Raw genomic sequence first — 13044 nt, 5'->3', positions numbered from 1 at the left:
TCTAAGTCACGGCTTGATGTGACACGTCATGACAGTACACCTACTTTGAGACAAGAGCTATAGTGATGCATGGTTGGTTATGGTTTAAAGTCATACCCAACAATTGCGACAACGACTTTTTACTGTCAACTGAGTTTAGTTTTTTAATGATTTCTGCTGGTGGTGTGCCTTTGGAATTTGTCAACGCAAAAAATGTGCCTTGGCTCAAAAAAGGTTGAAAAACACTGCTCTAAAGTGTAATCATTACTCCGGTCATTAATGCATGATGGCATCCGAATGTTGGTGGCGCTGTAACACATCATGACAAAAGTGCACATGTGGCAAAAGAACATCAGCATCAACACACCACGATGCGTTCAAAGCCACCCCTCCCATTTCCAATCCCTCAGCCAATAGCAATGTAGCATTCACTTGAATGGGGATTTGTTGCTTTTTTTTTTTTTTTTTCATTAAAAAAGTTCTGAGTGCAGTGTTTACACCTGGGAGCGGACGGGCCATATGAAGTTGTTGCAAATATCGGATTCCTTTGTCCACTTTATGAGAAAGTTAGCAGAGAAGCTCCCATCAAACAATTATGTCCCATTCTGACAGCTTACTGCCAAGTCCATCATGACGCTGGAGAGATTGTCTAATAATAATGTCAGCCTTAACGGCCCCACGCTCCTCATCCACATCTTCCTTACTCCTGCAGTCATCACACTGCAGGACACAACTATCCACTTTTGGATTGTTTGGAGGCTTCTTTAGTTTGACTTATTTTATATAGTTATACATTTATTAATAAACCAGATGAGTTTGTAAACAATCAAAACCAGCTTGAGGCCAATAACAGAAGACAATATAGACCTTGGATGAATTCAATATCGTTTCCCAAATTCACTTTTTTCATTTAAAACATGCCTGCAAGGGATCTTATTTGCAGTCAGATTTAAACTCTGAAAGCATTTGTTGTTGCTGAATGCATGAACGGATAAGCTGACAGGTGTGTTGGGTTGTATTTGCACGTATGCGTGTGTGTGTGTGTGACTCCTGTAGAGTAGAGTAGAAAATGGCTTTAACCTTCATGCCTACTTGATAATTACCGCTCCGTAAATGTCACCCCGGCGGCTTCCCCGTTACTCGCCGCTTCTCTCTTGTTTGCCTCCCGCTTACACTCGGTTTCACATGACATGGCCGCCGTCGTCTATTTACCTTTCAGATTTTTTTCTCCTAATTTTACTCGGCTAAGTTGAAGTTTGTTGGTTTTGGCCTCTCTTTCCAGAATGTATTTGACCTTTTTGCCTCGAAAGACTGACTGCGTTGGAATAAGTTTTAAATGAACTAATTGTGAAGGACTAACACCAAGCACGCATGCAAAACCACTAGCATTGTGGCGAACGCAACAGAAAAGGTATCCAGGTCGTCTTCCAGTGTAACACTGTTAAGTATACTTAACTATGTTCTAATAACTAATTTATTGCTGATTTAATTTTTACAACGCCGTTAACGTAACCTTTTAAAGACTCACTCAGAGTCACACAATATTATATTATGCTCTCTGATCTAATGAAACACTTCAATGACAAATATCTGAAGGTTTTCAGAAAAGTCATGCAATAATGACATTCCCTGATAGTAATCTACACTCATTAAAAAGTCATTTGGCTCTCCAAGTACCACCACAATGACCAACAGTAGGCCTAAGTATTTATTAAAAACAAGAGGTTTTATATAACAAGTAGGGGTGTGGGAAAAAATCGATTCGAATTCGAATCGCGATTCTCACGTTGTGCGATTCAGAATCGATTCTCATTTTTAAAAAATCGATTTTATTTATTTATTTATTTTTTTTTAAAAATAAAAAAATAATTAATTAATGTATTTATTTTTTAATTAATCAATCCAACAAAACAATACACAGCAATACCATAACAACGCAATCCAATTCCAAAACCAAACCCGACCCAGCAACACAGCAATAAACAGAGCAATTGAGAGGAGACACAAACACGACACAGAACAAACCAAAAGTAGTGAAACAAAAATGAATATTATCAACAACAGTATCAATATTAGTTACAATTTCAACATAGCAGTGATTAAAAATCCCTCATTGACATTATCATTAGACATTTATAAAAAAATTTAAAAAATGAACAATAGTGTAACAGTGGCTTACACTTGCATCGCATCTCATAAGCTTGACAACACACTGTGTCCAATATTTTCACAAAGATAAAATAAGTCATATTTTTGATTCATTTAATAGTTAAAACAAATTTACATTATTGCAATCAGTTGATAAAACATTGCCCTTTACAATTATAAAAGCTTTTTACAAAGATCTACTACTCTGCTTGCATGTCAGCAGACTGGGGTAGATCCTGCTGAAATCCTATGTATTGAACAAATAGAGAATCGTTTTGAATCGGGAAAAAAATCGTTTTTGAATCGAGAATCGTGTTGATTTGAAAAAAATAATCGATTTTGAATCGAATCGTGACCTCAAGAATCAATATTGAATCGAATCGTGGGACACCCAGAGATTCACAGCCCTAATAACAAGTATATTTAACATGTTCGGCCACTGTAACATTACACACAGTTTGACCAGTAACATTGTGTTTAAATATGAGAAGAAAAAAAACCTGTACTTTACTCAAGTGATTATTTGGCGTACCACTAGATGGAGCCTGTACACGCACCACAGCTTGAGAATCACTGAGTTAGAAGTATACGCTACTTTGTAGTAGAAATGGCAACAGCGGAGCATGCATGTGCATGTACAAGACAGTCTGCCCCACAACAAGAGGAGGATAATTGAAGGCACTTACTAATTACAACTTTGGACTACAACAGATTACAAATTACATTTACCAAGCTCTTTTTTTCACATTTTCTAGACCTGGGTGACCCTAAATAGACAATAACAAGTACCGACAGGAAGGAACAGTGGATTTTACATAATAGGACCTACATTTAATTATTTGATCATGTATTTATTTAAATATTTAATATTTTATCGTTTAATTAATTTTTTAATTAATTAGTTCAGGATGTAATCAATTATTTCATGATTTAATGAATTATTTTTTGGTTCAAGGATTTAGATTAATTTATTTTATCTTTCAAACTCACCCATTAAAGTCAGTGGGTGTGGCTAACACCTGATTGGTTACCACTTCCACTTGTCTGTAGAACTTCGACCAGAGAAGCGGAGGATCACTGTTCGATATCTTGGTCTGAAAGTGCGGAAATAACTCCCGACAACATCAATAAATTCCTCTACTTTAACTGCTACATGCTCTGGGCCAGCGGGTGTTTGCTTGCACATACTCCACAAGGTCTAAAATATCTAGCACCAACTCTCGAAAAAGTATTAGCATATCCTCCTTCGCCGCCGTGTTTTGTTTTCCAAAGCTCTGACCAAAGCAATCATTGGACAAGATTTGTGTTAGCCCCGCACACTGACTTTGACGGGTGGCTATGACAGATAGACCCTACTCAGTGGCCTAGTGGTTAGAGTGTCCGCCCTGAGATCGGTAGGTTGTGAGTTCAAACCCCGGCCGAGTCATACCAAAGACTATAAAAATGGGACCCATTACCTCCCTGTTTGGCACTCAACATCAAGGGTTGGAATTGGGAGTTAAATCACCAAAGATTATTCCCGGGCGCGGCCACCGCTGCTGCTCACTGCTCCCCTCACCTCCCAGGGGGTGATCAAGGGTGATGGGTCAAATGCAGAGAATAATTTCGCCACACCTAGTGTGTGTGTGACAATCATGGTACTTTAACTTTTTAACTTTAAAATACATTCTTCAAACGCTGACACACTGGTTCAGAAATGATTAAACAAATCATGAATTAATTAAATAGTGAACTAATTAACTAAATCATGACATAATTAATTCAATAGTTAAAAACATAATGGCCTAGTAGTTAGAGTGTCCGCCCTGAGATCGGTAGGTCGTGAGTTCAAACCCCGGCCCGAGTCATACCAAAGACTATACAAATGGGACCCATTACCTCCCTGCTTGGCACTCAGCATCAAGGGTTGGAATTGGGGGTTAAATCACCAAAAATTATTCCCGGGCGCGGCCACCGCTGCTGCTCACTGCTCCCCTCACCTCCCAGGGGTTGAGGGTCGTGGGTCAAATGCAGAGGATAATCTCACCACACCTAGTGTGTGTGTGTGGCTATCATTGGTACTTCAACTTTAACTTAATAATGAATTATATGATTACCGGTAAATAATTACATTTGTTTTATATTATCCGTCCCTCGTTTATCGCTGTTAATTGGTTCCGGACAAGGCCACGATACATTTATATCCTCAAGGTTAAGTTCTATGTCCCTTTGATTTTTCCATTGAAATCTTGCCTCAAACCTATCATATTCAATTCTTGCTAATAATTCTTGTACATTCTGTATAATAATTCTGTACACTGGTGCTGGAATTTTTTTAAATTTTCCTGAGAAAACTCTCCTGAAGGAATCAATAAAGTACTATCTATCTATCTATCTATCTATCTATCTATCTATCTATCTATCTATCTATCTATCTATCTATCTATCTTCTTTGCATCAATGTGTGAAGGCGTCCAATTGGAGGGTGTTGGCGTGCTGTTTCAAGGTTTTCTCCATGTTCAAATGAAAGAATTGGGGAAAGTTGGAAAGAAAGAAACGAATGCACAACCCTTGTGTTCCTGACATCGACAGCTGTGTGGTTTGGGGGAGGGGTCTCCGTTTTAAGCTGACCAAGCTCAAATTGTGTCAGCTCCTTTGATTGGGAACATAATCACGCAGCATTCTTTTTTAAAGCCGGGCTTGATTCCCACTGCATGCCGTCTCAAGTCGCTTGTTGTAAAAATGATGTCAATCAGACGCCATCAGGTGCTCCTCTTGTCAACTTGTCAGTGATGGCCGCTTGATTAAAGCACTCCCCCTCCCACCAGACTCCATTTCCTACTTTTTGATGGACAGCTTACTGTACTGAACTCGCTTTTATTGATTGTTTTATTTTGGTGCAGCAGGTGACAGGTTTCTTTTTTTTCTTTGAACCTTAGCTCAAGGATGGTGGCGTAAATTATTTTGGATGATGCTTCCTTTACATCTTCTTGGCTTTTCAAACCTGGGTTTATACATGATCAGCACATTCTTTTTATAAAGGCTATTTTGAAATAGGTAGTAATTATAACTACAAACACCCTCTATTTATCGGTGAAATGGTAAGTCATAGTGACTGTGAAATGCATTCCTTGGTTTTAAGGTTATAATTAGAACAATTAAATAATAATAAAATATTTATACCGAATTATATACACTATATTGCCAAAAGTATTTGGCCACCCATCAAAATGATGAGAATCAGGTGTCCTAATCACTTGGCCTTGCCACAGGTGTATAAAATCAAGCACTTAGGCATGGAGACTGTTTCTACAAACATTTGTGAAAGAATGGGCCGCTCTCAGTGATTTCCAGCATGGAACTGTCATAGGATGCCACCTGTGCAACAAATCCAGTCGTGAAATTTCCTCGCTCCTAAATATTCCAAAGTCAACTGTCTGCTTTATTCTAAGAAAATGGAAGAGTTTAGGAACAACAGCAACTCAGCCACGAAGTGGTAGGCCACGTAAACTGACAGAGAGGGGTCAGCGGAGGAATTATTGTGTGGGGTTGTTTTTCATGAGTTGGGCTTGGCCCCTTAGTTCCAGTGAAAGGAACTTTGAATGCTCCAGGATACCAAGACATTTTGGACAATTCCATGCTCCCAACCTTGTGGGAACAGTTCCTCTCCCAACATGACTGTGCACCATTAATTGATTAACGTGGACCCCGACTTAAACAAGTTGAAAAACGTATTCGGGTGTTACCATTTAGTGGTCAACTGTACAGAATATGTACTGTACTGTGCAATCTACTAATAAAAGTTTCAATCAATCAATCAAAACCAGTTCACAAAGCAAGGTCCATAAAGACATGGATGACAGAGTCTGGTGTGGATGAACTTGACTGGCCTGCACAGAGTCCTGACTTGAACCCAATAGAACACCTCTTTGGTGAATTAGAATGGAGACTGAGAGCCAGGCCTTCTCGACCAACATCAATGTGTGACCTCACCAATGCGCTTTTGGAAGAATGCTCGAAAATTCCTACAAACACACTCCGCAACCTTGTGGACAGCCTTCCCAGAAGAGTTGAAGCTGTAATAGCTGCAAAAGGTGGACCGACATCATATTGAACCCTATGGGTTAGGAATGGGATGGCACTTCAAGTTCATATGTGAGTCAAGGCAGGTGGCCAAATACTTTTTGCAATATATTATAGCTGTTAATAATAAATATATCTTTCTCTCCCCTCCCTAATTTCCGAAAAGCGGCCAGTGGGCGGACGTCACAAAAACACCACTTTTTTATGTGTTTGTTTGTTACCTCAATCAGCTGCTTGTTGTGTTACGTAATTGCGGACAGGCTCTGTGAATCAATTTGAAACACCCACGGCGCCGCACAAAAATCAAAAGTGGCCCCCTTTTTGTCTGTGAACATTCTTAACATGCTTGTTACCATTACAGGCGTATTGTCTCACAGTGCTGCCGTGTAATTGAGGTCTTCTTTGTGTGGATCGAAAAAAGATTGAATTGACCGTTGATTTGGTGTGTGGCTTTTTTACAAACATTAGAGTGTGTGTGTGGGGGGGGGGGGGGGGCAAGGGGGGGTGTTTTAGGAACAGGACCCCATCGATACTCTTATTCTTTTTTAACTATTACTGTTTTTATTGAAAACGTAAAAGGGGGGGTCTTGTTCTTCAAGCCCACCAAGTGAGCCAATGAAGATGAAGACACAGCAATCAGGGTTTGGAGTTGCGGGAGGGGCTTGTTTGTTCTGCAGGAGGCGATGACTTCATCAGCTTTTTTGATCTTGTGTCTTTTCTTGTGATGAATGTGTCTGTGATGCATTTTGTTTTTGTCCTCTTTTTAAACAACAACCTCACACACACACACACACACGAAACACTGCTTTGTCCTTTTTGCTCTTGCTTCTTCTTTTCTTATTTTTTTTTTTACTATTCTTTTTTTGTCTTTTCTTTTTTTAAAGAAAAAAAACAAGTTTTTGCCAGTAATCTTTTTTGAATTTTCTCTTTTCTCTTTTTCCCCCCCTTTTTTTCTGAACCCTAGGTCCGCTCACAAAAAAACATGATGAATCTTCAGCCAACAAGCCTCGAGATGAAGGTATTTTTGATGCATGTTTTGCCTTTTTTCTTGTTTCCCAGTCTTTTTTGGGGGTGTGTATGCCGAGTGAAAACACACACGCACACAAGCACACTCACGTCCCAAAGTTCTGCACACATGTTGAATACGTATAAACATGTGTGTGATGACTTGCCTGAGATGATTCCACCTGGCTAACGCTTCATAATGTGTGTCTTCATCACGGTTGCCTAGGCGACCCTGAACGCATCGTGCCAGCTCTGTCCTCAAAATTGTGTCCTAAAATGTAAATGAGGCCGTGCGCACAATGAGGTGGCTCATGATGAGGCCTCAATAATCCCCTGGCTCAAAGGTGAAGTTGTTATACCCACAAATATACAGACAGCCAATCACACCACATCAAGAAGGTGGGTTGTGAGTGGGGCTGGGGTTTGTGTCAAGTCATCCAAGGACGCTTGTGGCCCACGTTGGAGGATGTCGCCACTTTATCTCCTCGCTGCAGTAGAGGTGATGTTATCATCACTCTTGTTTCTTGGAGGGGGACACTATTATTTTTCTTCTCATGCTATTTTTGTTTTCATTTGATTTATTTTGTTTCCCTCCTTCACCGTGCTCTTCAATGGACGTCATATGTCATATTATTCTTTACTTTATTTGGAACAAGTTGAACAGAGCTACATTGTTAACATTTGCAACATGTCCGTAAAGAGGAAGAAACTCATCTTATTTTGGTAACACTTTATGATAAATACACACTATTAAGTATTATTAAATCATTAGTTGATACCAAAATCATAATTTATAAAGCATATTTCAGACATGAATACTCATTAGTGTGCAGTTTATAATCAGTCATAAATGTTTTACCCATTATTGATAAGATCATATATAAAAAAGCTTAATGGTTGCATGTTTAGACTTTAAACATATTTGAGTCAGCGTTTCTACAAAATTACATAATTTACAAACCAGTTATTTAGCTGTTGTCACTGGTTTGTTGGATCATTTAGAAAATGTGTGTAAATAAGACTCTCTAAACGTTTATATATGCACTTACACACACAGTATTATGATATAAAGTGCATACTAATTAGCATTCATGTCATAAAATGTGCTTTATAAATTGTGAACCCGGTATTTACTGTTGCTTTATTTATATTGTTTTATTTATATATATTTATTATAGTGTTTTCCTATTTTAATGTGCCGTAATGAACTGAAAAGTACTGTGGATTTTTCAGTAGAATAAGTGCTTGTACAAATATCAAGTCATTTTTGTGCAATACGTAACATGAACAAGTTGTAAAATAAATTTAAAAAAGGTGTGTTAAAATCACAAAAAACAATTAAGTAGTGAGAGGGAAAAGTCAACATTAATAATATGTATTCCAAATAAAATTAAGTAAGTAATTGTAAAAATAATTAAATAGTGTAAAATATGCTTAAACATCTTGAGAAAAACATCAGTAGAAGAGAACACACAATGAAAAACTAGCCTTCTTTGTCTCTTGTTTTAAAGCGCTTGATGTGTTCTTCTTTCTCCGTTATACGGCAGGGTTCTGACTCAGTCTTTTACCCCTTGAGGGTGCTCCTGATTTTTGGGATCACATTTGGCTTAAGTCATTTAAATGTTTTCCATCCCAACTCTGACTAAAAGCCTTCTTCTTTTCGAAGTCATTAAAATGATCGCTGCAAGTTACAGTCCACTCGCTTGGTCTGTCACATTTTGCACGAGTCAGTTCGACTGGAAAGGTTTATCCACATATGTTTATCCTTTGTCGTGTATGTCGGCTGACCACTTCTTTAGTTGCATTGCTACAACCTGCAACAATGCATCTGGCAGCCAAATTAGATATTTCCTTCAAATTATGCATGAAAATATTGTGATTCAGGATGAAGATGCTACCAAAACACATAAGGCCTGAAACTACTAAAGGTTTATGTACTAAACCACGTACAAACTTGAAAGCACACACAAAGCTGATCTACTAAATGTGTGCCAAGTGTATTGCGTCTCTAAAGTGAGCACAATAAGGCGTGCAATCCGTTTTGCGTCCTTCTTCATTAAAAAGCAGAACATATGGTGATTAGCAAAATGCCCACAATCCTGTGAGGAAAAGACGCAAACATATTATGCGGCACACACAATGAGATTTATCAACACTCATCAGTGTTTTCCGAGCACTGTTTACCGTTTTATTTAGCACTTCTAAAAAGTATGTGCAACCTGAGACAGTTACACACACGGCTGCAGGATCAGTGCTCGCGCCGCAGAGACTGACGAGGAACAGAGAATGTTTGTATGTGTCAACATATTTGTTAACAGCGATCCATCCATCCATCCATTTTCTACCGCTTGTCCCTCTCGGGGTCGCGGGGGTGCTGGAGCCTATCCCAGCCGCACTCGGGCGGAAGGCGGGGTACACCCTGGACAAGTCGCCACTTCATTGCAGGGCCAACACAGATAGACAGACAACATTCACACATATCTGTCAAAAATAAAAAGTAGACATATCGTCTATACAGCAACATTCTTTTATAATTTTATAGGGGCTGATGAAAACAAATTCAACGGATACGTTCTGGTGTCTGCTGGTGTTTTTTTTTAATGCCGCTCGTTTTTTCATGTAGAATATACTGTATATTATTGACATATCTTCTATATGACAAAAACAACTCCTTAAGTATGCATTTTATGCGTCTTGAGCACAGTAAGTACAGCCTCTCTCCCATGAGCGCATCTGCAGCACACAAAAAAGTGGGTTTCATTGTGTATATTTACAAACTTATTTACATAGTTACTTGCTGCCCCATGTGCCTCCATTGGCATGTGGAGCAGCAACAAAAGTCCTCCACTTCTGTCGGCCCTGGGCCAGTTTCTGAATAGTATCCCATGTGTGATTTAGGTCCTTCAATTCTCTCTCTACTGTTCTGTGCCGGGAACTCATGGGTCGTCCCCTCTTTCTCCTTCCTTCAGGTGTCCAGTGAAGAGCTACACGGGTGATATTCAGAGCATCCATTCTGAGAATATGCCCAATCCATTTCCATCTTCTTGTCAGGACAATGGTTCCCATGTCCTCTTGTTTACATCAAGTCTTTATTTGTAATTTTGCAAGGCCAGAAAATTTGAAGGATCCCTCTGGAGCTCTTTGTATGGAAGACTGACATTTTATTGAGGTCTTTCTCCGTCAGTCTACAGCACTGCGATCCATATAGCAAGGTGGAGAGGACAGAACTCTGGTATAGTCCGAGCTTTGTTCTTGTGCTATACAGTTGCGATCTCCAAACGTTGTTCAACATTTTGAAGGATATTTTGGCTTTGTTTTGGCATTTTCTAATGTCGTTTTCTGCTCCCCCATCACATCAGACAATGCTGCCAAGGTACTTGAATTATTCTGTAGTTCAGACATATTTTCCATTTACTTGTAGTGGCAATAGATTTAAGTTATTTAAAGTCATTTGTTCTGTTTTGCCTTCATTGACCTTGAGGCTAACTTGGTTGTGCAAACTCACACATGCGTGACATCGTTGCTTGCATTTGCTGGGGTGTATGTGAGAATAATGCAAGACCATCCGCAAAATCGAGGTATTCCAACGTGGAGAAAATGTTCTTCTCGTTACCCAGTCAATGGTGATTATGAAAAGAAGCGCAGCCATGACACATCCCTGCCTAACTCCTGACTTAACTTCAAACTGTATGCTACTATTTCCCACACTGTATGAAAAGTTAGGGTAAAAGCTCTTTATAAATGGTATCCTGTAAGATCAAAATATTTGCCACAAGCTTTTGAACGCCTTCCCAAAATCAACAAATTTGATATAAATCTGTCTGCCATTTTGTGCACCGCTCTATGATATTGCCAAGTGCAAATCTTTGGTCCATGCAACGCCTTCCTGTGCAAAACCATGCTTGTTTCTCTCTGAGCGTTTGGTCCACTGCCTTTGTCATATGCAATGACAATGATCTTCGAATAAATCTTGCTTGGAATTGAAAGGAGAGTGATACCACACTGTCATAACAATTTCTGAGGTTTCCTTTTTTGGAGATTTTGACGATGATCCCGTCAGACCAGTCATCTGGAATTTGTTTTCTCTCCCACATTGCTTTAAAAATTGGCACAATAAACTCTGCAGCAGCATTTGGTTCTACTTTAAACAGTTCTGCAATAAGGTTATTGTGTCCAGGAGATTTGCCGTATCTTAAAGTCTTAACCCAGAAATATGTTCATCTTCGGATGGACGGTCAATGCTTATGTTGAGATCCTCTTCTGCTTCTTGAATGGCTGCATCTGTTAGCGGTGTTGGTCTATGTAGTACTTCATCAGGCATCTCTGTCTGTATCTGTTTTAAGAATCTGGCCATGTTTGTTGGGATTTGTGCATCTGGTGTTCCTCTAAACTCCCCACTGATTATTTTGGTGAGCTTTAACACTTTCTCTTGTTATCTTTTCTTTGCTGCATCTTCTGCTTGAGCTGCGAGACCATTAAAGTATTTCCTTTCATTTGTTCTTGCCTTTTTCTTTAATGACTTGTTCACTTCTTGGTACCAGCGGTTGTAATTCTGTTTTAACCTTTCAGACTCTGAGTGAATGACAAGTTTATTCATCTCTTTTTGCTTCTTGATGGTGTCCCACGTGTCTGCTAATATGCATTCCTTACTTTGTAACCCAGGCAAGCTTCACTTGTTTGAATGAATGTGGTCTTGGTTCTGTCCCACATATCATTGATTTCTTGAGATTCATCAAGATCTGCTAAGGCTTCAAACCTGTTCTTCAGTTGCAGCAAAAAAACAAGTTCTAACCTTGGGGTCTTTTAGTTTTGCAACATCAAACTGTCTCCTTCCTTTTTTCTTGATGCCTGCTTTCCTTAACTTCACTCTAACTGATGGTACGACTCGGTAGTGGTTGCTGCTGGCATCAGCCCCCTTCATCACTTTGACGTCAAGGAGGGACCGTCTCCAGGTACTGTTTATTATGATGTGGTCAATCTGGTTTTGTCTCTGTCATTTGTTGGAATCCAAGTTAGTTTATGGATGTTTTTATGTGGGAAAAGTGTTCTTCCGATGATCAAATCATGGGCAGCACAAAGGTCACTCAGCCTTTCACCATCGCCATTTATGGTTCCTCAGACATCTTTTCTCTTTACTCTCACACTGTCTGTGTTTTCATTTCCTATTTTTGCATTCAAGTCTCTCGTTGCAATTTTCATGTCATGTCCCGGAATTTCACTTCGTTCAGCTTGTACCATATCGTAGAAGTCTTTTTTTTTTAGTTCATCACTGTCAGTTGTCAGAGCATAACATTGGAAAATGGTGGTGGTTATTCGTTTTCCTTTCAGCCTGAATTTGATCAGCCTCCTGTTGATAGGTTTCCATTCCATTAAGCTTTTTTCAACTTCTTTCCTTAATATGATTGCAACTCTCACGTAGGGTAGATTGTCATCTCTCCCGGAGTACAAGACAGTCTCTCCAGTGTTGGTGATGATCTCTCCGGATCCTGTCCATCTACATTTGCCTATCCCGAGGATATCTATCTGATAATGTCTCATTTGTGATGTAACGTGTGCTAGCTTCCCAGTTTCATACATTATCATCTTAGTCCTACGTTTGGTATTTAGGATTTCCGAATTCCTGTAAGTGGCTTCCTTCCGACTTTCACCACTGCCATTCGTAGATGCTTTTACTGATGACTTTGGAAGCCCATCACGCCAAAAAGTTTTGGGAATATTTGTTGTTGTTTCTGTAACATATTGCTTTTTACGGAACAGGGATGTTAGCCATGTGCTCCACTCCCAACCTGGATAACCAATGGATACATCTTAGTCTAGACTCATACCTTTGACCTGTCTGGCTTGGGTAAC

The 13044-nt window shown here is 39.4% G+C and overlaps 1 protein-coding gene across 5 annotated transcripts in view; it reads left to right on the top strand.

The window, feature by feature from the left end:
* The window catches only part of nlgn2a (neuroligin 2a), a 440867-nt gene that overhangs the window by 315019 nt on the left and 112804 nt on the right, over positions 1-13044 (top strand). For 4 of the 5 annotated variants that reach the window (XM_072913207.1, XM_061960372.2, XM_061960376.2 and 1 more), the window contains one exon: positions 7154-7207. The exons of the other annotated variant lie outside the window; for it this stretch is intronic. In XM_072913207.1, coding sequence (XP_072769308.1) covers positions 7154-7207 — 54 coding nt within the window. The remainder of the gene's footprint in view (positions 1-7153; positions 7208-13044) is intronic. 5 annotated transcript variants of the gene reach the window in all.

Source organism: Nerophis lumbriciformis, linkage group LG05 (assembly GCF_033978685.3).
Source record: "Nerophis lumbriciformis linkage group LG05, RoL_Nlum_v2.1, whole genome shotgun sequence".
Lineage (NCBI taxonomy): Eukaryota > Metazoa > Chordata > Actinopteri > Syngnathiformes > Syngnathidae > Nerophis > Nerophis lumbriciformis.
This window is presented reverse-complemented; position numbering and strand designations above follow the sequence as displayed.